Here is a 24,983-nt window from a genome sequence, read left to right as displayed (position 1 = left end):
AAAGAAATTCATTATTAACCAATTAATGTATGATATAACTAGAGTTTGTTCGATTTAATTCTTACAACTAGCAATAATTCATTTAATAACTCAATTAACAAAAGAATAGACAAAACGGCTAAATACTTAATTAGATCATTGAAGACAGATGTATTGGGTACCATTATGTTTTGTTGACTCTTAGAATTCTGAGAACACTTTGAGATATTTAAATGTCACCAGAGATGAGCAAAGAACAAGAACATTTTAGGATATTTGTAGATAGATAGAGACTTTGAAAAATATATTGTTGTTATCATAGAAGTTAGAGTTTTTACCTTTTTAGAGTTGTGTGAAGTAAATCTATGATGATTCGCTTATATCAACTGCTCTATAACTATAAGTGTATAATGCAAAAAATCGCAATTCCCAATCGGATTTGTCTTTTGATATTTCTTGTGACTTTTCTTTAGTTCAAAATGTTTAAGAAGCAACTGATGTTGCCGGCATATGAAGTAAACTAGATGTCTGTGTTGTATATGCCAGAAAAAAGTCGAAGGTTAATTTTTCTTATTCTCTTTTCCTTCTATGATCTTTCCTCAAAGTTTAGTAGTTTTTACTACACTATCTTTCAAGGAGTTGATTGATATTATGTGTGATAAAAACCAAAGCCTCTGATGGAGTGAAAGACTGGATTTAAGCTACTAGAAATGCAGTTGTTTAGGGTCTCATGTACATGCATCCATATTAAATTAAAGGGTTTATTATGTTTTTTGTTATTTCCATCACCATAATATTTTATTTCCCTCTAATTTTAACTTTTTTTTTCTTTCGCATGATTTTTATTTATTTTATCATTAGTTAGTGTGTGTATATATTCCTCTTCAAATTAAAATAACCATTAGATGCATGAAAATGAAGATTTTTTAAAACAAATCAACAATTATTTATATGTAGACGAATACTTGTAATGTTAGATGGAAATTACCACCTTCTAATCGCGCACTATTACTTCTAGTCTTCAATAAACATACAAAAGCATAATAAGAAGAGTAGATTTGAATTTATGTACGTACTTTTTTTTTTTCTTTTATGATTCTTACTTTCTTGTGCAAGTAACTTTTACTTGCCAAATTTCACTACTGGTTAGTTATAAGCAAGTTAGAGGTTGTTTAATGCTTCGCTATTTTAGTAAAAAAGCGAATATCAGGTTGCTTGTGTTGGTTTAGTTAAAGTGAATTCAGTGCATTAACTAAAATTAGATGTGGATTAATATCTCCGCGGTTAATGGTTATATCCAGAATGCTCTCTATGAAGGGGCATTTGCATCTATACCCGTTTTTTGTGCCACATTTTAACTTGTGTCCGCTTTGCAAAAAAAATTGCAAACATACCCGTTTTTTCGCATAACTTCAGTTCACGGGGCTGAAGTAGCAAAGGCAATCACGCAAAACTTCAACATTCTAGTAGCCGCGCCTGAAGTTCAGCTTTAGAGCTGAAGTTTTTGCTTTGTAACTGGCGAACTTCAGCTCTAGAGTTGAAGTTTTTGTGTTGTAACTGGGAGAGCTGAAGTTTCTGTGTTGTAACTGGAAAACTTCACTGGGTATATTTGCTGATATAATCATCTTTGCAGTCCATTTTCCCTAGAGTTCAAAGTTACCATTGTAATAACCTTTCAGTCAGAGCAATCGAAGTTACATCCAAAATCCAATTTCAAAACTCTTAGATCATGGGTGAGTATCTTTGTATCTCTGTCAATAGCTGCACATATGTACTGTGTCTAAAGTCGTCATCTCATCTGTAGCACGCAGCAGAAAGTTAGCACCTTGCAATGTTATTAATAATATATAAATATAGCCTTCTTAAATATGTTCCAAGGATGTTGAAGTTTTTGCGTATGTAAATAGGTGAAAACTCGCTTCCTCAGTATATTTGCTTTAGCTTCATTAATCAAAGAGAGCAATGTTGAAGTCATCATTGTAGAAGAAGAAAAAAGAAAATGAAGGAGGAGAAAGGGAGCTGAAGTTGTTTAAAAGTGGGTACAAGTTAAAAAAATTTATAAAAATGGGTATAGGTTAAATGGGAGCGACCAAATAAGGCGCCCCGTGCAATTTTTACCTCTATGAAGTGTTCGAAACTTTAGAAAAGCTTTATTGCATATAATTGACGCTTTACATAAAAGAGCACAAAAGGAATTAGAAAGGAATAGTCCTAATTTTACATGGAGTTCGTTGATAAAATAGATGAGTGTTGGAAGAAGAGATCAAAATGAGTTGCGTTGGTACAATAGATTAGTTGAAAGAATAATAATAATAATACTCTCATCTTTCACTTTTAGTTGTCCACTATTGACTTTGCATACCCCTTAAGAAATACTACAAATAAAGTGCATAATTTATCATTATACTCATATTAATTGGTGCATAGTCTTAATGAATTTAAGAAAAAAAATTGGAATGAGTAATTAATGCTAAAGGACAAAACAAGAAAAATAAATTATTTTTCTCTTGATATGCGAAAAGTGACAAACAAAAATAAAAATTTATTTTCAGAATACTTGACAACTAAATGAACGGATGGAGTAATAAATAAGGATAAAACATGCTAAACTTATTGGTATCCGTTTTGGGTTTGATAGAGTCAAGCACAAAACTACAGTATGTAATTTCTATGTTTTTTTTTTCTATTCTTTTTCGAATACCAGCATCAACCAATTATTTTGATATCTTTTAAAAGGTTTCCTTACTCATTTGTAAACGACACTTATGAAAATGATATTAAAAAGTTCCTATAGCTATTATTATTTCTATATTTCTAAAATTATATAGGTTTGTAATACTCATGCTTATTTTTTCTCAAAGTATAACGGTCTGAAATAGGAATTGTTGATCATTTTCAATAAATGAAAAATATATTTTTTCCTTTTAATTTTTATTTTGCAACTAAAAACATTTTAAAATAATTTTTTGTAATATGCCAAAAAAATTAATTATTTATATGGAATCACGCGCAACGTGCGTGCCCAGAAACTAGTACTATTGATAACCATGAGGATAACCATTTTAGGCAAACACTGAAACTTATAGCATGTTTGGCCCAGCTTCTAAATCAGCATATTTTGATGTGTTTTTTTCAAAATTTCTTTTTAAAAAAGCATTTTTGATGAGAAATAGTTTGTGTTCGACTAATTAATTTGAAAAGCTCTTTTGAGCAGCAATTAGTGTTTGGTCAAACTTTTAAAAAATATTTTCTCGAAAGTACTTTTGAGAAGAAACTACTTATTTCTTTCTACTTCTCAATAAGTGTTTTTGCTTCTATTCAAAAGTATTTTTCCCTTTCTAAAAACTTATCAAACGCCTTTAACTTTTAAGGAAAAAAAAACACATTTAACCAAAAAAGAGTTTGGCGAAACATGCTATATATATATATATATATATATATATATATAGAAGAGACAAAGATGAGACGAACTGCACGAAAAGATGGAAAGAAAGTGAACCTCATCAATTAGCGCTCTTTCATAGTAGTACGTTTCAATGGGTTGGTGGAAAGACGAAAAGGATCGGAAGAAAACGAATGGACAAGAATATTAATATTAAAGATAAGTGAAGACAAATGAGAAATGAAAAAAAAAAATAGAAAAAGGAAAATACGGAGATCTCTGTCGTTTTTCCTAGTTGTTGTTTCTTGGACGCAAGGACTATTAATTTTGCTTCAGTCCAATAATTTTGAGGGGGTCGACTGTATATGTTCTTTTTCTTTTTACGTATTATTGCATAAGTCCCTGTCGAAGAGGAGCACATTGCATCTTTTCAGCAACAAACAGAAGACACAACTGAAGAGAGAAGCTGAAGGGCAGCCCGGTGCACTAAGCTCCCGCTATGCGCGGGGTCCGGGGAAGGACCGGACCACAAGAGTCTATTGTACGTAGCCTTATACTGCATTGCTACAAGAGGCTGTTTTCACGGCTCGAACATGTGACCTCCACTTTACCAGTTACGCCAAGGCTCCCCTTTGAAGAGAGAAGCTGAAATTGAAAAATATACCACGTATACCCTGGATATGGCTTCAAACAAGACTTAGCAGAACAATAAGAAATTACAAAATAATTTTTTTTTGTTAGAACTAAACATGAAGTGCAAATGCTTCAAGGTTACTTCCACAGCTTACTCGAAGAAAAACAATTAGAACCATAAGACATTTTGGATTCTATTCAGATTCACAAGTCATCATTGTATGCCTACACGTCCCAGAAAAGAAAAAAGAACAGAGAAAATTGGCGAGGTCCATGGATCGACTAATTCTACACTACATACATGTATCGCTTTCCTAATTGAAGAATCATAACATCTGAGAGTTACTCTCCAATATTATGACTACAATTTCGTGCAGAACGGTACTCCAATCTTCTCTCGTATATGGACTATTCACTTTACAACCAAAAAAAAAACATTTGAATGAGAATTGAGCTTTCCTCTGTGGCGCCCTAGTGTGATAAATAAAGGAAGAAGATATGCGGATTGCGGCTGACTGATAATTTACCTCCGTCCTAGCGCACATTTATTTGCCTTCTGATATATTCCATTCTTAACCTATTAGCAGACCTTTAAACTCATTTCGGATCATCAGCCAGCTTTCTCTTCAGCTCCTTTTTGTTTACCTACAATAACGGAGAAAAGGGGACAGTAGAGTACAGAACTGAAATGAGTTTCTTAAAGGTAGGAACTTGTGAATGCACACAAATATAAGAGAGATAATGGCGAACCAATGTTCTTTCAATGGAAAAAACTTGTGCAAATCCGGTGCATGAATTATGTTAATTTACCAAAGTTAAGTGATAAATTGAGATAATATTACATACTCCATTTATTAACTATGGGTAAGTGATAAAGTTTATGAAAAAGACATCTCCTATGCATTTTTTGGTTAAGTGCATGCATCAGGTTTGGAGGTTAGCAAGGTTCGGAACAACTCACCTTCCCCATAGCATTGCGAGGCAGTGAGTCCCACACGTACAGATGATTAGGTATCTGTAACATAGGTTGAATGGCAATAATTAGTTTAGTAGGCATATCTTGGTACACGTATATTACATTATCTTGCAAAAGAACCAAATCACAAAACAATACCTTTTTATCCCAAGTAAAAGTAAAACAATATCAACAGAATACGAGCACAAATTCCTTATCCCTGGGCTATGTAATTTCAATCATTGTCCCTCTCTTTCTGATTTATCTAACACTTCCCAAACAAGGGCAATCATGTGTCTAAGATACAAAGCGAGTTCTTGCATAAGGATTTTGCGTTAAATTCCTTTACCTAAAATATGGAAGAGTAATTTTTAAGCTTAGGGCGATAGTACTTCACAAAACAAGGAGAAATACCTTATAAGGGGCAAGTCTCTCTTTTGCCCAATCTGAAAGTTCTTGCAAGCTTAGTGCAGGTTTTAATTCCTCATCTTGCTTTCTTTTGAGCTCGGCGTCAGGAACAACAATTGCACACACCACTTCACCATAGTCTTTGTCAGGTAATCCTAATACACAGCATTCTGATATAGTTGGATGCTGTGGAAAGGAAATGTGTTAACTCCGAATAAATATGTTGGCAGTCAGAATCTTTTTTTCAGACAGATGTTTCCGAGGAAAAAAATCTAATGAAAGGGAATTTCAAAGGGCATTGTAGATGGACAAATGGCTACCTCCAATAGTACTGCTTCAATTTCCAATGCTGATAACTTGTATCCACCGACCTTCATAATATCAGCATTGGTCCCTGAAAAAGAAATCAATGAACATTTTTTCCTCAAATAGATACAGTACAATAAGCAAAAGACATTATTATCTTGACTCCTTATGGATTGGAAAATAAACTGGTTTATAAACACCAAACTGTTATATAGCTTAATGCTTTCCATTTTACTAAAAAGTCTATCATCTTCAAAGATATTTCTAATGGAAGAGTCGGCTGTATATTCTGAAGATATAACTCTATGAAAGACCTCACTGGCATTAGAAAATGAAGAAACTATCAGAGCATTGTAATTTCTGAAAGACCTAGTGTAATTCTACAAAGGTGCATGGAAGCATACTTTTCCACTTTGAGACAATCTTCAATTACTAATATTACCAAATCAAAGAAACTAGGTGTTAGATTTTAAGCTCAGCTGCTTTGAGAAAGCAGTCATGGAAAGAATTATCCTCAGTAAGAGATTCGGAAGGGGATAGAGGCAAGAATACGCTTTCGCAAAAGCTGCCGTAACCTTATCTAAATGATGATATCATAATGTCAGATGATAGTCAGAATATCGATTGGTATTGAAAAATTATCCAATATCCAATTCAAACAAGTATACCATGTGAAGAATATCTAATAAACTTACGTCCCAAAATGATGTAATATCCTTCTTCATCCACTGTAACAGCATCTCCAGTCTTGAAGAACCCATCATCAGTAAATGATTGCTTGGTTACCTAGTAATTCACCAGATGGGTGAGAGATTTTCAAAGACCAAAAAATGATGTTAGAGGTCATCAATTTCTTAAGAAAAAAGGCTGTTTGGTGCAGAAAAGAATACCAAAACAGGAAATGGTTGGGGATGGTACTACTGAATGTATGGTGATTACCTCAGGGGGTGTGGGGGGGGGGGTGCAGACAAGAATACCAAAACAAGAAATGGTTGGGGATGGTACTGCCGAATGTATGGTGATTACCTCAGGTAGCCTCCAATATTCTTTGAACAATGAAGGGCTCTTAATGCAAAGCTCCCCTACTCCTGTTTTATCACTACCACTCTCATCATCCAAAAGGATCTTGGCCTATCAGAAACCAGTAAATGACAGAATATTTGAAGTTAATTAACCACAGCAGTTACAACAATAAGAAGTTGGATAACACCATTCACAGAATGTATATGAACTTTGGTGAAGCAATATGTTAGATGTTGAATACCATAAAAGAAAGAATTCACCAACCTGAACACCTGAAAATGGCTTGCCAACAGTACCTCCTTTGCGTTTGCCTTTAATTGGATTAGATATTGCCATCACAAACTAGACAAAATTGGCCGTTCACCGAAAAATGGAAATGAATTAACGAGCAATAAAGTAGTGAGCCGCCTACAGATCAAATTAAGTTGCTATGAAGAAAACAAATACCTCTGTCATGCCATAACGTTCTAATAGCCGATGACCTGTAATTGTTTCCCATTGCTGCATGACGGGCAAAGGAAGTGCAGAGGAGCCACACATCTGGAAACACAAACCAATTATTCAGTCATTTCCAAGAATTGGAATACAGTAGAATTACATTCTGAAATTTCAATAAATAACAAAGGGCAATTCTAGTCATCATACACGTTAGGGTCCTAATTCTATTTTGTATGGTCTATCCAAATACTTAACAGCCTAGGGGAACCGAGTTTCTTACCATAAGACGCAAGTGCCTTGCTGCTGAAGCAGAGGCTGCTTTCAGTTCTGGCTCCATCGCTTCATAACCTTGTATTAATCGTGTATACATAGTAGGAACCTATTTGATGAGAGAATTTTAGAATAAAGTAAAACAAAAACAAACAACCTAAATTACATATCATGAAAGGGGGTTTGGCGTGCGTGCCGGAGGGGGAGGGAAGGTGGTTGTGAAAAATGAAAGCTGTTAGTAGACACCATGATGTTAGTGAATCCTGGCCGAGTATATAAAATGTATCCTAGGCTCCAAGCTATGACCACAAAATCATGAACACGTTGGAGCTCTGACATTACATAGAGGTTTTATTGTAAAAGTCTCCACATCGAGGAAGGAGGAAAAGGAGACGATGGCATTCTATTCGGGTTCAAGCACATGGCAAGCAACTAAGGAGATCGGTTAGTGAATGATCTTCCCTGGCAAGCTTAAGAACGAAAGCTCATGTATAAACAATGTACCAGATAAGTAACATGCCAACTCGTGGCAACCATATTTCTGGAACACCCCGTAAATTTGAATTAGTTGTGGATGCATTAAATGAGTATTCATGTGATGGTTATCAATTGGTTATGATAATAAGTGTACTAGGCAAATCATAAGTGATTTGGGGTCCAAGAAGAGGCCTAAGTCTAAGCCAAGTTGGAAATTACATGATAGACTAAAAATTCCAAATGAGTACGCACAAGACCTCACTTTGGACGAGCATATCTACATGTATATTAGGAGTTGTGTGATGCACAACCTATCAAATTAAAGCTCTTTGAATCTAGTTTCCAACGCATCAAACCGTTCGTCATTTGGAGGTGTATACAGAAAGTTATGCCCATTTTCGTGTACCTTCCATCGCCAGCGTCCTGGGTAGCGCCGGGCGCTAGCCGTGGCGCCGGGAATTTTTGAGATACTGGAATCAGCGCCACCTGTGGTGCCCGAAACACTATATACTCAATTCGGGGTTCATTTTTACCCATTTATCTTGGCCGAACTTTGGGGTCTTCCTTCACCCTCTCAAGACCTTCAACTCCCCTCATCTTCAAGGTAAGCAATCTCCATTAACTTGGTGTGAAATTTCATCATTCCTACACTAGTATTGATGAAATCTTCTCATAAAACACATAGATCTTCAAGAAATTCCTTCAAAAACTCAGAGGAGGGTTTTGCAAGATTTTATCCAAAAGGTAAATCCTACACCCTTAGACTTACATATATGGATATATTATGGGAATATGAGTATGAGTTAAGTATTGGAACTCTTGGTGTGGTGATTGGAAGCCATAAGTTCCCAATATAAATACATAATTATTGTAGAGATAAAAAGGTGATTATTTGATAGGATTTGTTGGTTGGGTGTGGATGGATGGTCATATATGTGATGTTAGAAGTTATAAATTGGTTAATCATGATGATGGGATAAATTGTTGATGAATGGTGGTAGTTGGATGAACTAATTATATGGTGATGAGATGTAGAGATTTACGCCTACAAGGTGTTTGATAATATGCCTAAATGGCTTAAGTTATGGAATTTGTTACTAATATTGGTTCCATTGGATGTTGCTATTGTAGATTGAAGTTTCTTAGTATTGTGGATCATTGTAGTATCACTAAGGGTTGAAATTCAGGTATGTGAGGCTAACTCTCTATGTTTGGGAATTTTAATGATCCTCCCTACACTACGTTTCTTTTATGACATTACTAATTGCCTCAGAAATATAATTAAGCCTAGTTCCTTGAACAGTTGCAGAACTTCTATTCTCTAGCTTCATAACTCGCTCATGACTTTCATTCTGAACATTGTGAGCTCAGTTTGTATTCAATATAGACTTGGGTTTGATGTCCCTAAGTCTCAGTATAGCTTACTCAGCATGTCATAAACAGTTGAAGTTGAAGTTTCATAATCAGTTCAAGAATACATGTCTCATTCTAGTCCTATTCAGTATTCCAGTATTATGTAAATCAGTATGATTCAGTACTCCAGTATTATGTAACTCAGTGTGATCCAGTATTCCAGTATCATGTAACTCAGCGTGATTCAGTATTTTACTATTATGTATTGTAGTATGATTCTCAATTCCTAATTTTAAATCCCTGAATGTCGAACACCTGTATTTGGGCCTGAGGCCGCAGTTAATGTTTTATGCATCTTTGGGCCTGAGGCCGCAGTTAATGCTTTATGCATCGTTGGGCCTGAGGCCACAGTTAATGCTTTATGCATCGTTGGGCCTGAGGCCGCAGTTTATGCTTTATGCATCTTTGGACTTGAGGTCGCAGTTATGTATACGTATACTTGGGCCTGAGGCCGCAGTTTGTGCACATATATATATTGGGCCTGAGGCTGATGTTTAATATTCAGATAAACAGGTTGTTCATCATTCAGAAGAGGGAGTATTCATATCCTTACTTCCTTTCAGTTCAATTATTAGTTACCGTTCAGTTATCAGTTATCATATCATATCAGTTACCAGTTATCAGTTATCAGTTATCAGTTCAATTACCAGTTATCAGTTATCATTTCAGTTTCAGTTTCAATAGTTATCATTTCAGTTATCAATTATAAATTCTCAGTTATCAGCTTAGTTTCAGTTTCAGCATTTATAATTCTTTCAGTTGCTTTACATACCAGTACAATTCAAATGTACTGACATCCCTTTTGCCCGGGGACTGCATCTCACAATGTAGGTAATGATTTACAGGTTGATGATTCCGAGCGCTAGGAGTCTCGTACCAGCTATTTAGTAATCCCAGTTCTTTCGGGGCATTATCATTACCTTACAGCCTTCATTATTTTTAGACGGTCAGTGTTTTCAGTACTTCTTTAGAGGTTCATAGACTAGAGTATCAATTAGACAGAGTCACAGGCTTTTCATATTAAGCTATGTTGACTACAAATATGTTTCAAAATTGTATGAGTGTTTCCACACTTCGACTTTTATCATTCAGACTTTTAGTATATCAGCATGTGTTAGTTTATCTTCCGCATTTAGTATGTTATGATATCACATGTTGATTCAGCCAGCTAGTTGGTTCGCTCGGTCACATGTAGTCAGGCACCGAGTGCCGTGTTACGTCCAGGCCCGGTTTGGGGCGTGACAATTTCATTATTTTTTTTCAACGAAACTATATTGAGTAAAAGAACGACTTACTCCAGTGAACACTGTTATAGCATTATCAGTTTTAGTCCCATCTGTAGGATAAGATTCACGCCATTTCTGCCAAATCCCCCTCACACTGAATTTTGGCATAAAGTCGACCTTAAAAGAAAAGCAGATGCAGTAGCATGAAAATCCTGTCCAAACGGCACATATGCTGCTGGAGAAATAAGTTTGATGTTGTGAACTCTCTTTTACTAATTACCGTGGAACTAGCATAAAGAGGGGCAAGTAATGCATTGAAGAGCCCATGCACATGTAAGGTACAAGTTAAGGATCAGAGAAATATAAAACTTTCCATCACATTATTTATATCCCATTAGATAAATAACAATGCAAAGGAATGAAACACCAACAGAACGTCTCCGAGAAAAAAATAATGCAGCTGAGGATATGATGAAGTGGCAAACAGTGCAGAAATTGGTCCTTGGACGTGTACTCCCATGCCTCTGCTAAAATTTGAATCTGAAACAGTTAAAGACAGAAATAATTAACTTCCAGAAATCTGAAATCCGTAAGGTTGACTTTCTAGTAACTAATAACTTCCAAGCAAGAGAACCTTCAACCTCCCAAATTACTGACAGTTGAAAAGAAAAAATTAGTTATGCAAGTCAGAGAGATCATAAACTCTTCATCATAATTAATCCTAGGTGGTAACACGTGTTTACTATCATATCTCAGCAATAGATGCACTGACACAAGAATAATCAGAATATTTGATCCTAAGAAATGATAGATCAGATAGAAATTCTCTAACTACAGAAGATCAAGAAAATTCAAAGCAAATTGTGTAATTTACCAGCCATGACCAAGCTCTCTGGTAGGCATGGCATCTACTGGGCCTTAATTTATAGCATATCAAATTGCAAACAGAACATGAAAGCAAAATGTAACAGAGAAGCAGATGAATGAAGCATATTAAATATATCCATAGTCAAACCATTTCCAACATAAAGTATCATCAGGTATCAACCTAAGTTATCACTCCCAGCAGGTAAGTTAATAAAAACAACCAGGCAGAAAGAACTTAAAAGTCGTCTTTATTACAACTTCCTAATAGGACCAGAATACAGAACATTAAATCTAGAACAGACAAGAACCTGAGCTAAAATTCCTTTGTGTGTATGGACTACTCCTTTTGGTTTCCCTGTTGTACCACTGGTGTACAAGATCATAGCTGGATCCTCACCTGCAAGGTAACATTAAAAAGGATTGTTGATGAGCTCTAACAATCTCAATGCAGAAATAAACAACCCTATCAAAAGACACATAACAGTTCCTTTATCTCACCACAGTTTGTCATTTCTGGCAAATTTCTAGGACCATCAGACACCACATCTTTTGGAGGGTCATGCTTGGTCGATAAATCGCCATCGGGAATAGGAGGAATAAGAGATAAACAGGCACCAGTTTTAACTGCAATTGTGTTCATAAGTTCTTGGTGGTCTTCAGTACTCAGAATTACCGAGATGTCCTACAGATCAAATTTGCACATGGATTTTTGTAAATCGTGAAACAAGAGAATAAGTGGCCAGGACCTTGTGTTCATGGAGTGGAAGAAAATATAAAGCCTGATTGTAGATGACCTAATTGTATGAGGTTAGAAGAATAACCAGAAGACAAATGCAAGCTATAATATTTATGTTAAGTATGAGAAAGGGTAACGCATCATCTTCTATGCATGTCAAATATCTCGTGAGTCATGGAAAAACTGAGCAGCAATGACAGAAAGAAAATTCATGGACAAACCGAGTCATTCATCACATGTAGCAGTTCGGTTTCTGGGTAGCTTAGCGCAAGAGGGACTGCAACACCTCCACGTAGCCAAGTCCCTAGTATTCCAGCAACAAACTCAGCACAGGGTTTGGCTACAATTCCTACTCTTGCTCCATCAAGATCCACATTTCTTTTTATGCCATTGCCCTAAAAAGGTAGAAGCATTTGAACAGTAAGGCAATGCAGGAAAGGACAAATATCTAGATGGCTACGAAATTGGAAGAACAATGTAAACAGGAGAAAAAACAGTGTCTTGGCACAAAAGGCTCACATTCAAATATTAAAACAAACTAGAAAGCATTCTCCATTCATGTCATAACCAAAGGCAGACAGATGCAGCTTTAAATTATTTTGGAGTTACTATGTGAAAACTCACAATTTTAAGATCTAGGTTGCTTAACAAATTTGATATCCTCCTTGCAGATGATATCAGTTGAAGGTAAGTATAGCTCTTCTCATCAGCTCGTATTGCAATATTCTCCTGGGACTCAGGTCCCTTGCTGGCAACTTCTTTCACCAGCTCCATATAGCTACTAATATTTGAAGCTGTAATATGAAAGTAGGCAAACAAAAATTATCTAAATTATCATATCAGTATCAGCCATCTCTAACTTTTTGAAGCACAAAAGAACAGGAAAGATATGCAGCACGCAAAGTAATCCTGGATCAATAGTGTACCTTTGCGTGTGATAATCAGCAAACAATACAAAAAGTACACCAAGAATACAGAAGATTGTTCCAGATGCAACTTGCCATCAAAGGCATTTCAGAGATCAAATAGGAAGAAAGAAAAAAGCAAATAAAAAAGGTCTAACCTTATACAGTAGATACATTATCTTCAAAGAATTTCATGGGAGTAAAAGAGCCAATCAAATACATTAAATTTTGAAAGGGGTCAATACGTACTATTTTTTTCTTTCCGTGTTTCTGATTCATTTACTAGTTTGCAAAATTAAGTCATTTCGTACTACTAATTAATACTAATAAAACTCAGTTCCCAAGATTGCTTGAGCAAAGTCTAAGCTTAATTGATTAACAATGCCATACCACACGGCAAGAAAATCAATCTCATTGAATTCCACTTCGCCAGTTTCAGAAAATTTCAGGGTTCTGGTCCCTAAACCATTTTCGAACCCCAAAAATGTCAATAAATTTCAATCACCAAATCTTAGACTTGAAGAATTTCCATTTTGATTGGGAGATAGCATATACATGGGTAAGATAAGCTATACGCACACAGAAGCAAACACAGAAAAGACGAACTGAAATCGACAAGCTTCGATCAAGAACGATAACTTACCGGAAGAGAATAACCGAGATTGGGAGGAGCAAAAAATAGGGTTTTTATGAGAAGAAAAACAATATCGAAGAGACAAAGTGAATCGAAATGGAGAGTAAAACAGAGGTGTAGACGACCTGAGGGTGAGAAAGTGGTTGAGTAACTTAAATGAGCTCATTTTTTTAGTTGGCAAGTTTTATCAGTTGTTTTATTACTACAAGCAACAACCCCAACAAGGAACGACCTAAAAACGTAATCAATTTATGGCCATCCAACTGTTTTGGTTGTCATTACTGCACGTGGCGGCCCCCTAAATTTTCTGTTTCCTCCATTAGTCCAAAATCCTTACCGCCGGCGGTGTCGGGTTTAGGGTTTTGATCGGAGACACCTCAAAATGTTTTGTACGTAGAAGAAAACATAGCGGGAGTTTTAGCCCGTTATATGGTTGCTGCCCGATCTCGTTAATTGGTATTTGAACTCCGAACAAGACAACCAAGTACTTTGTTAAGAAATACGAATTTGCGTAAACGGATGAAACTTGAAATTGAAAATTTTAAAGTTGGGTTTGAAAAATAATTTCCGGAAGTTAAAGTTACATAATATTTTATTTGTAAAAAAATTAAGTTTTATAAGTGGAGGAAACAAAAGATTACCTAAATTGCTTTAAACTAGTTTTTAGAAACTTTCATGAACAAGTAATATTTTTAATTTTTTTGAGAAAAATAACCAAAATTTATGAGCTAATTTTCTTAATCTCTTTTCCATTTACCCTTTTCGGCAACATATTTTGTCATTTCCTTTTTTCTCTGGGACGACCACCACGTAATTCTTCGAATAATTAATGGTCGTCACAATTAGAAGGCACGAACCGCTGAATTTAATGCGACGAATTCAAAAATAGTCAGATTTATAAATAGTCATTCAAAAATAGTCACAGTTTCAAAAGTAATAAAAAATTTAGTCACTTTTCATGTAAAGATAAATCTGAACAAAAACACTATTCAAAATCCGGAAAATACTCCAGCATAATATACTGGAGTTCCAGTATAATATACTTGTTACATCCCATATTTTTATGCGTGAAAGTACGTCGTAAGTCAATTGATATAAGCTCGAAAATGAGATCCTCTTTGAAAGTATATAAAGTGATTTAATAGTGCTACACCCCTTTTTTTGCAAACCTTTAAGAGTTAACATTAAGGGATAAATGTTTCTAAGGGTACATGTTATTACACCCCGTACTTCAAACGTCACTATCATTATAGGATTATCTAATGTAAGCTCAAAAAAGATGAAATTCTTCTACAAGGATAAGAAAGGTTTACTGAAGTCTTAAGTTAGTTAAAATGAACATAAAACCTGTTAATCATGATTTAAATGAGCTTAAAGTCATGATATGACTATATATGATGTTTGGATATGAAATATAAAGTTTGGGAAAAATCATATTAAAGTTGCGGAAAAACCGACTAAGGATATGCCTTGTAACGGAGCTTTTTGAGCAATAAATTTCGTGTGTTATATAAGGTCTTTTGGAACATATTATATATCTAATTGAAGGTCTTGGAATGTGGTTTCCAATGCTCTTAACTGTTCGCTCATATGATATTCGGATAAAAATATATAAGCATTGGAAGAAGAGCCAATTATAGGGTGTCAAGTATCACCTTTTTGACTTTTCAACAAAATAAAAATTTATCTCCATGTCGTCTCCTTCTCTATTCTTCTAGAGAGCACGACCAAATAACACCCCTAAACTCACCTTCAAGCTTCCAACAAGATTATCATCCCGGGCACGAAATCAAGAAGCAATAACACTAGAACGATCCCTACGACGTAAGTATCGCTATAACACCTCTCTTTTTCTTTGTAGTTTGAGTTTTGGAAGGTATTTAATAGTTAAGAAAATTCCTGCTTTCTGTATTTAAGCTTTTAAATATCAATAAAGGTTGATAAATTTATTTCCTAATAGTTAGAACTCATGGGACGGTGATCGAAAGATGTGAGTTCGAGTTATTTGACTTGTAATGGATTGTATTGTGGGTTATTTTGTGTTGCTTTTTAGCTGTCTATTTTGCTGTTATTTAATAGAGTTGAGAGAAATTGTGTGGATAAACACCACATAATGGTGAAATGGTGGATTAATCATTCTCTGTAACATTTTCGGAGTGTTTGACGCTAATATAGTTGTCGTTTTGTGTATAAAGTGATTGGAGTGTGTTGGGCTGTTGTAAGCTAAATATAACATGGATTTTGACTTTAATCCACCGTATGAGGTAATTATATTGTGTTCTTGCATGTTCTTAAGGGTATCTTAACATTGATTAAGTTAAATAGATGGACTAGACATGAACTAGTGAATAAAGTTGCTAATTGAGGATAATTGGAGTTGTAGATTGTTTTCTTGGTTATAGATATATGGTATAAGGTTGGAATAATTTATGAGTGACTTCATTATCATGTTAATTATACTATTAAGTTAAAGTAATAAGTCTATAAGGGTGATAAAGGGTATACGGATTCCAATTAGAGCTTGTAGCTCGTCGTGAAGTAGTTGTGACTTGTTGTTGTTATATGGTGTCTTGATATTATAATTATGTACTGCTGGATTTCTCTGGTCATTGTTGTTGGTATATGGTATTGGAGGAGGCTCTTGTTACAGGGGAGATGTTGCCCAATTTTACATAAACGAGTTACTAGTTGAAGTTGCGGACTCAACTTTTATTCAACACTGATTTTAAATCTCCTTATGCTATGGTAGATTGAGTTGAGTTGTTTGAAGAATTGCTTGGAATGTATTAAGGACTCAATGGATTTAAGATATGTTAAGGTTATCCCTTCATTCTTTTTGGCATGATCCATATGATACAAACGAAACGAGCAAACGTACAACTTTCATAAATGACTCTATTCATAGAAGTACTAGGGGTGCTTATGTTCTTGATTCCTCAAGTGTCCTATTATTATACCTTCTGTTCATGGGTCTAAGAAAAATATGTAAGTTTCTAAAGTTTATCCGAAGGCATATTGATCTTATGGCATTCTGAGAAATCTTACTGACTTACTTCATTATGCATTTCATTCATTTATACATGTACATTGATCCATGACCAGATGGCATTATATATGCGTGTATTATATGTATATGGGATATGGTAAAAAGGTTGTGTCGTTATATACACACCACCACTTGATTACCTGGTATATGTTGATGATTTTGCCCACAGTGGCCGGGATTATATAATGGTATGCCCTCGTAGGCTTGATGATGTCATATACACATATAACTATGCATAATATGATATTTATACGCATATGCAAGACATTATAATTTTTTCATGATTCATAGAGCTATTCGGACTTACAGGTTGAGTTTTTTCTCCATGTTTCCTTCATGTATCGTATATACTGCTTGCATACTCAATAGGTCCGTAATATCGAATGTGACTTGTGTGCAAAATTTGAGGTAAATCGGACGTGATTTGATAGGTTTTGATATCGAATGTAAAAGTTTGAAGTTCTAAAGTTCATTAAGCTTGAATTGGGGTGCGATTTGTGATTTCGATGTTGTTTGATATGATTTGAGGTCTCGAGTAGGTCTGTGTTATGTTATGGGACTGGTTTGTGTGATTGGATGGGGGGCCCGGGGGCCTCGGGTGTGTTTTGGGGTGGTTTCAGATCATTTAGGGTTGTTTTGCAATAGGTGACGCTGGTGTCTGGTGTTGTTCTTCGGGTTCACGAAGAAGGATTTGGCTTCTGGGATTTTGTTCTTCGCGTTCGAGAAGAAGAAAATCGTTGTTACACAGGTCTGATTTCGGAGGCTCATATCTAACAATCTATAAAGAATTTGGAGATTATTCAAAAACAAAAGTTGTAGCCCTTTGTGTCTAGTTTTCGGAAAGATAAACCATTTAGCATTTGGATTTGTGTACGAAAAGTTATGTCTGGTACACTATAGGTTATTCGGGAAGATGAAGAAGAAATTTGTATTGCAGAGGGCTGACTTTGGTAGATTATATCTCAACATATACAAGGAATTGGGAGATGACCAAAACATGAAAGTTGTAGATCTTGGTGCCTAGTTTTCAAAAAATTAAACCATTTGTCATTTAGAGTTTTGTACAAAACGTTATGGTAATTATATTAGAGGTTGTCTGAGAAGAGTTTGGAAATGGTTTTTGAGAATTTTATTCATCGCGAACGCGAGCTCACGAACGCGAGCTCACGAACGCGAAGAAGGGTTGTCTGGCAGTTTATAAGTTTGCAAAAATGGTTTTGGCTCATTTCATCTCATTTCCTCTATGGGAGACAACCTAGGAGCGATTTTGGAGCTCCATCTTCATCATCTATGTCAAGGTAAGTGATTCCCACCTATTGCAAGTTAATTACTTTGATTATATCTAGATTTTAACACGAAAAATCATGGAAAATTAGTGAAAATTTGGGGTTTTGAAGAAAAAACCTAGAAATTTATATTTTTGGATTTTGACCACGAAATTGGACATAGAACTTGGAATAAATTATATATTTGAGTTCGTGAGGTTATGGGTAAAGTTTATCTTCAAAAAATTTCAGAATCCGGGCATGTGGGCCCGAGGGCGATTTTGTCAACTTTTCGAGCATAGTTGGGAATTTATATAAATTGAATTGTTATGAGTATTAGGGTATATTTTCATTCGTTTGCCTATTATTTGGCTAGTTTTGGAGCGTTGGACATCGGTTTGAGTTGTCAGAAGGGCTTGGAAGCTGGTTATGGAATTTCGGAGCGAGGTAAGTCTCTTTTCTAACCTTGTAAGAGGGAATTATCCCCATAGGTGAAATGATTGAATATGTGCTCATATTTGTGGGGGCTACGTATGCACAAGGTGACGAGATTCCATGTGTAGCTATTATTATGCTTAAGTCCGGGTAGTGTAGGACCCAGAAAGCATCCTTACTTGTCGTACTTATAACTTTATTGACAATTTAAAAGGCTTAAATCATATCGAAGTTGGTAAATAAATTTTTAAAATGCTAAACATCACTTCTTGACTGTTAAAATAGAAGTTGTCATTTTATTAGGTAATTATTTTCCTGATGAAGTCTTGATTGACTGTTTGAATGTGTATCTATTTGTACACGCGACACATGTATGATTCATGAGCGGGGTAATTCTTTTATTTATATTTGACCGCGTCGCATGTATGATTCGCGAGCGGGGTAATAGATGCATCTATGCTTCGCGCCATTCGACCTTCTAGCAGTGCACATTTTATTATTATGTTGGATCGGGTCATACATACTTGTATTACTTGCCTTGAGATTTACAAAATTTGATATTGCCTCCCTAGCCTGAGATAAATTGATAAATGATGAACTATGAATATTTGGAAATTTATTACTATTAAAAGAAATGTTTACCTGCTTCATGATTAAATGAGTTTACAAACATTTTACAAAATCTATGATTTTCTTCATTATTGATATTTTATCATTGGACCACTAGTAAGTGTCGAATTCGACCTCTTGCCACTACTTCTTCAAGGTTAGACTGGATATTTACTGGGTATGCGTTATTTTCGTATTCATACTACACTTGTTGTGCACACGTGTATGTCTAGTGGCCTCGTTGGGTGCGGCATGGTTGATACGGAGACTTAGGTGAGCTGCATCACTCTAGACGACCCGCAACCAGCAGAGTCTCCTTCAGAGTATTGTACTTTCTTTTCTATCCAATTTGTATTTCGGACAGTTATTGTATTACATTTTATTTCCTAAAAATTGTTCATGCACTTGTAACACCGGGTTCTGGGATGACTATGGGATTATTCAGTATTTAAATTTGTTAAAGACACTATTATTTTCTCGGGGAGTTCATTATTTATTGTTTAATGTAAGGAAAAAAATAATTTCAAAAATACTAAAATGAGGAACTAATTAACTTCTTGGTGTTGGCTTGCCTGGCAGTGGTGTCCGGCGCCATCATGACCTTTAACGGATTTTAGGTTGTGACAACATGGTATCAGAGCACTAGGTTCACTTAGGTCTCACAAGTCATAAGCGAGTATAGTAGAGTCTCGCGGATAGGTACGGAGACGTCTGTACTTATCTTCGAGAGGCTACAGGGCTGTAGGAGCACTTACCTTCTTGATTCCTCATCGTGCAATTGATTCCTTTGAGGCTTATGCCTTCCTTTCCTTCCTATTCAATCTTATGAGACGTGAAACGCTTGTTATAAATTAAGAATTTAAGGAATTGTAATGGTACTACAGATGTGGTGCAGGATGTTCCTCCCTACATATTTGCTTTGGCCGATTGTCGTTGCTTTGTGGAAGGTCGTTGTGCCGTTTCACCTCAGTATCAGTATTACCTAAGGTTCGAGCTTTGGCTTTGATTATCATGACGATTTGTGTATTGCTATTTGTTACACCCCATGTTTTCATACATTGAAGTACGCCATAAGTAAATTGATATAAGCTCGAAATGAGATGTTACATTCCGCATTTTCGTACGTTAAGATTTTGTCGTAAGTTAATCGTGTTACATCTCGCGTTTTCGTACGTTAAAGTTTCGTCTTTAGTTAATCGACATAGACTCAGGGATGATATTATCTCGAGGTTATACACATCTATGATATTTATAACGTGCGATAAGTAAGTGCTGTGAAGGATAAAGGGTAAACGAATCAAAGAAAATGAGTTTCGTTGAAGGTTGTCGACTTGGGATAAAATACAGTCCAAGCTACAATGCCCGGCATTTATGGACTAATGCCATACAAGGTATCCCAGGACCACGATAGTAGGATATGTAAAGTGTATTAAAAGTGAGTAGTATTTTAAGTAAGTTGAGATAATTTTTAATTATGTGGGTAATTTGTTGATTATTGGTTACTGGGGGATTAATTAGTTAAATAAGATATTAGTTGGCTAATTAAGACATTGGGATAAGGCCTAAGAGGCCCAAAAACGTGGCACCCCCCCCCCACCATAATTAAAATGACTCTTAAAAGTCTTGCATAAATGTCATATTGTAGAGGATTAAAGTGACTTCGTCACCACTTGAAGTGGGCCCACACCCATTCAAACACACTTAAAGGTTTTTGACCATTTTGATTCATTTGGTCTCTTAGACTTTCAAGAGATTCAAACATACTGTTCTTTCCATTAGAAATTCACGTTAGAACATATTGAAGGGAAATCATAACATTTTCCTACCCCAATATCAAATAACACATGATGAAGCACTTGGTAGGCATTGGATTTATGTTAGTATTGTGAATACGGTACAATCTTTCTCAAGAAAATCGATTCAGGTATGTTAAGGTTATCCCTTCTTTCTTTTTGGCATGATCTATACGACAAACGAAACGAGCAAACGCACAATTTCCATAAATGACTATATTCATAGAAATACTAGATATGTTTATGTTATTGATTCCCCATGTGTCACATTATTCTATTATTTGTTCATGGGACTCAGAAAATACGTAAGTAGATCAAGTTTATTCCATGATATTAATCAGAGGCATAATGGTCTTATGACGTACTGAGAGATTTTATTAACGTATTTCATATGTATTTCATACATTTATACATGCATATTGACCCATGACCAAATGGCATTATATACGCGTATATATGTATGTATATATATAAATATGGGATGTGGGAAAAGGTTACGGCATAATATATGCACCACCACCTGATCAGCTGGTATACGTTGATGATTTTGCCCACAATGGCCGAGATGATATGATGGGATGCCCTCAGAGGCTTGATGATGTTATGAACACATGTACCTATGCACGACATGACATTCATATGCATATGCATGACACTATAAGTATTTCATGATTTACAGAGTTATCCAGACTTATAGATTGAGTCATTTATTCTATATTTCTTCCATGTCTTTTATGCACTTATTTATGTGCCTTACATACTTGGTACATTATTCATACTGACGTCCCTTTTGTCTGAGAAAACTGTGTTTCATGCCTGCAGGTCCCGATAGACAAGTCGAGAGTCCTCTAAGTAGGCTGTCAGCTCAGCGGAAAATGTTAGTGTGTTCCATTTGCTCCAGAGTTGCTTGTTTAGTCAGTATGATTTAGACGCGTATTTTTTTGTATGGCGGGGCCCTGTCCCGACCTTTATGTTAATTGTGTACTCTTAGAGGCTTGTAGACATATGTCATGTATACAAATGCTTGTATGGCCTTTCCGGCCTATGTTGTGAGTTTACAAATGACCATGTTGGCCTTATAGGCCCGTATATCACATGTATAAGTTTTTATATTAGGTTGGGTTGTCCTATATTGGGTATTTTTCTATGTTTATTCTGGTTAGCCCATGACGGCCTGTTTGGCCCATTTGCCAATGAAAGTACAATAAGAAAGATATGTTATGTTCGTACTCGGTTAAGTAAGGTACCAGATACTCGTGCGGCCCATAGGTTTGGGTCGTTACACTATTGCACAGTGTTTGTGTAATGGTAGGATGCTTGTATATGCGTTGGAACAATAAATGACTTGGAAAGGGGTTTACTCAGTACATGACTCAGAGGTTGAGTATTTTATTTCCGATGGAGGAAAGGCGATTAGCCTATAAAGGTTCAAGTATGGGTTGTTGGAGCAATGAGACTTGGTATTTTTGAGCGTGGTAGAATTTGATCCATGAGATGGTGCCAGAGAAGTGGTTGTCAGAGGTAGCAGAGTGTAAAAATTTCGGAATCGGATGGATATGTTTAATGTTGATGGGATCGAGGAAGATGATCTTTGAAAGGGTTTAAAGTTAGTAGCAATCTATTGGTTCAAGTGCTACGGCGATATATATTGATTTGAGGCAATAACTGGGTAGCGAAGGATGAGGAAGGGCAGGTTAGAGGGTGTCTTACGGTGGTTAAGTTTCCAAAAAACTAAGTGTGAGAAACAGGAGTTGAGTAGTTGCTTAAGGAGGGAGTTTGACCAAAGTGGGAGAGTGACAGAGTAGCAAATGTGTTCTGTGGTAGGATGACTACACTCCTTGAAGAAAGTTTAGAGTGATTTGGGATTCATGATGGACAATGACTAGGTCTACAGGCTTAATGTGGAATATCGACTACTATACGGAGGAAGGTGGGATACGCTAGAAAGGATCTTGCTTGATATGAAGCAGTATACAGCATGACTTCGGGAAATTTTGTGGGTCGATTCTGCAAGATCATGTCAATAGGGGATAAGGAATCTTGACTGGTTCTAGAGTTATGCAATGGTAGATTCAAGTTAAGTGGGAGAGTTCCACCACCTACAGTTGCATTGTGTGGTTGTCTATTTGTGAGATTTCTGGTTATCGGCGTATTGGTAGGTTAATACAACTAAGGGAAGTGGACATCAATAGTAAATTGAGCAAAGGATTTGAGGAGTGTGTGTTATAATTGGCTTATTGACTCATGTTCAGGCTCTGGGAGGGTTCGTGATTTACGCTTAGTACATCGACGATTTGCAAGAAAGGTGATTCAGTCAGTTGCTTCAGTGAGAGGGTGTTCATGTGCTAGCGGGGCCTTGGAGTTTGATTTTTTATTCGAGACTAAGTCAGAGTGGGTGACTCTCAACAATGATCATAATGGATTCAAAGGTTAAGGTGTGGTGCTTAAGGATTTCGAGTTCATAGTATGGTTGAGTATCGAGCTTTTGCCGCGGATTATGATAAATGAGCTTAGAGTGTTCCATATTATCTTCGGTCTGCAGTGTAAATTAAGAGGAATGGGAGCAAATGACTTCGGATTCATAGAGAAATTTTCAAAATGGGCGTACCAGTTGAAGACGCGATTGTGCGCACAAGGAGGGTATGGAATGGTTCATGGGTTTGGAGACAATGTGGTCTCGTGGAATGGGGTTACTCAGGATGAGTGCAGATTTAGGTTTGTGATATAAGGAATGGAGCTATTTTTATCTCTAAGGCAAGTAAAGGATGAATTAGAAGAAGTTAGATTGGTTAGCCATGGGTGAATTGGCATAATAGTGGTAGTGATCAGTTCCTTCAGCGTGATTAAGTTGTGCATGTGATTTGTGATAGTACGTGCGAGGCTTGATGGCCGCCGTAATCAATTTATTTGGAAATATCCAAGTATTTTGGCCTATTATGTGTAGGCGGATCCCGGAAGGGTTATGGTGGTTTAGACCACTACTTGAGGATTTGCATGTTCCGCGGTTGTGAGAATTCACTCGCATGTTGCTATGGTTCTCCTGAAATGAGTTAAGTAAAAAGTTTTTATATGATGAAGTGTTTGCCCCACTAGTGGTTTAGGAGTTATGAAGAAATTCTTATCCTATCACATATTGGCATGTTAAGTGCAATGAGCATTATGAAATTTCAAAGTGAGGATCACAGTTGCGGTTCGGTGTTGACAAGGATGTCACGAGCTCGGACGGGTAGGGACAAAGGATTCAAACGATTAGAGTAAGTTGTTATTATCTTCAGCGTCACCTGAGATAGGTGTCATGTGTCAGAGACTTCGTGTATTGATTTGCGGATCCTTGATTAGCTTTACAGCAATAGTGTGGCCGGTGGTATGAGTATGCAGATTGTTACCTGGTGCGGAAGGTCGTGGGGGTGTACCCCATGGGAAGATTGTATAAGTGTGGCGTGTAGTCACTTGATTGATTGAAGAATTGAAACCAAATAGGAAAATTGTGGTAATATCGCTAATTTGAGAACTTATGCCTAGAAAGCTCTCGGTTCATTTGGCCGTGCACTGTGGAAGTTTGTTCTGGTTATGATGGTTGTTCTTGTGTGTTATAGGAGAAAGGGGTTATTATGGACCCTAGAAAGGTTAATATTCTAGTACGGTGCAATCAGAATCGGCTTGAGGTCCGTGGATGGATTTAAATATGAATATGGGTTCTATATCAGGCCGGATGTGTTCATTTCAGCATAGCTCCTTATGGAGGAGTATTCAGATGTTGGATGTCGTTTTGTCGCGGCTATTTCATGTAATACTATATTGTGTCGTGTGAGTTGTGAAACAACTTGATACATTTCACATGTATCAAGTTCTTGGATCGAGTTGCACGCCGTAACAATGTGATGTTGAAGGTCTTGGAATGTAGTTTCCAACGTCTTTAACCGTTTGCTCATATGACATCCGGATAAAAAGGTATAAGCGTTGGAAGAAGGGCGAATTATAGGATGCCAAGTATCACCTTTTTGACTTTTCAACAAAATAGAAATTTATCTCCTTATGTCGTCTCTTTCTCTATTCTTCCCGAGCATGACCAAATAACACCCCTAACCTCACCTTTAAGATTCCAACAAGATTATTATCCCGGGAACGACATCAAGAAGCAATAACACTAGAACGATCCCTACGGCGTAAGTATCGCTATAAC

General features: G+C 36.3%; 1 protein-coding gene across 3 annotated transcripts; it reads right to left on the bottom strand.

Moving 5' to 3' along the window:
- Nucleotides 1–4,163: 4,163 nt before the first annotated feature.
- On the bottom strand, nt 4,164–14,165 carry LOC107785193 (putative CoA ligase CCL8). Of its 3 annotated transcripts, XR_012711092.1 has the most exons (18): nt 13,662–14,165; nt 12,738–12,907; nt 12,335–12,508; nt 11,876–12,059; nt 11,686–11,774; nt 10,981–11,050; nt 10,791–10,843; nt 10,580–10,687; nt 7,405–7,503; nt 7,134–7,226; nt 6,951–7,028; nt 6,690–6,794; nt 6,359–6,449; nt 5,678–5,751; nt 5,364–5,543; nt 4,956–5,009; nt 4,522–4,639; nt 4,164–4,409 (listed from the first exon to the last, which is right to left on the bottom strand). XR_012711092.1 is itself a non-coding variant. In XM_075256279.1 (17 exons), exons 1-17 carry the CDS (start codon nt 13,816–13,818, stop codon nt 4,592–4,594), a joined length of 1,827 nt encoding a protein of 608 aa, XP_075112380.1. In that variant the 5' UTR covers nt 13,819–14,165; the 3' UTR covers nt 4,164–4,591. The 3 variants fall into 3 exon arrangements, 2 of the variants coding, with proteins under 2 accessions (XP_075112380.1, XP_075112382.1); XM_075256279.1 differs by having other exon boundaries at nt 4,164–4,639; XM_075256281.1 differs by having other exon boundaries at nt 4,164–4,639; nt 13,990–14,126.
- Between the last annotated feature and the right edge of the window lie 10,818 nt (nt 14,166–24,983).

This window comes from Nicotiana tabacum, chromosome 6, assembly GCF_000715075.1.
Source record: "Nicotiana tabacum cultivar K326 chromosome 6, ASM71507v2, whole genome shotgun sequence".
Lineage (NCBI taxonomy): Eukaryota > Viridiplantae > Streptophyta > Magnoliopsida > Solanales > Solanaceae > Nicotiana > Nicotiana tabacum.
Note: the sequence above shows the minus strand (reverse complement) of the source record. Positions and strands in the feature narration are given on the sequence as shown.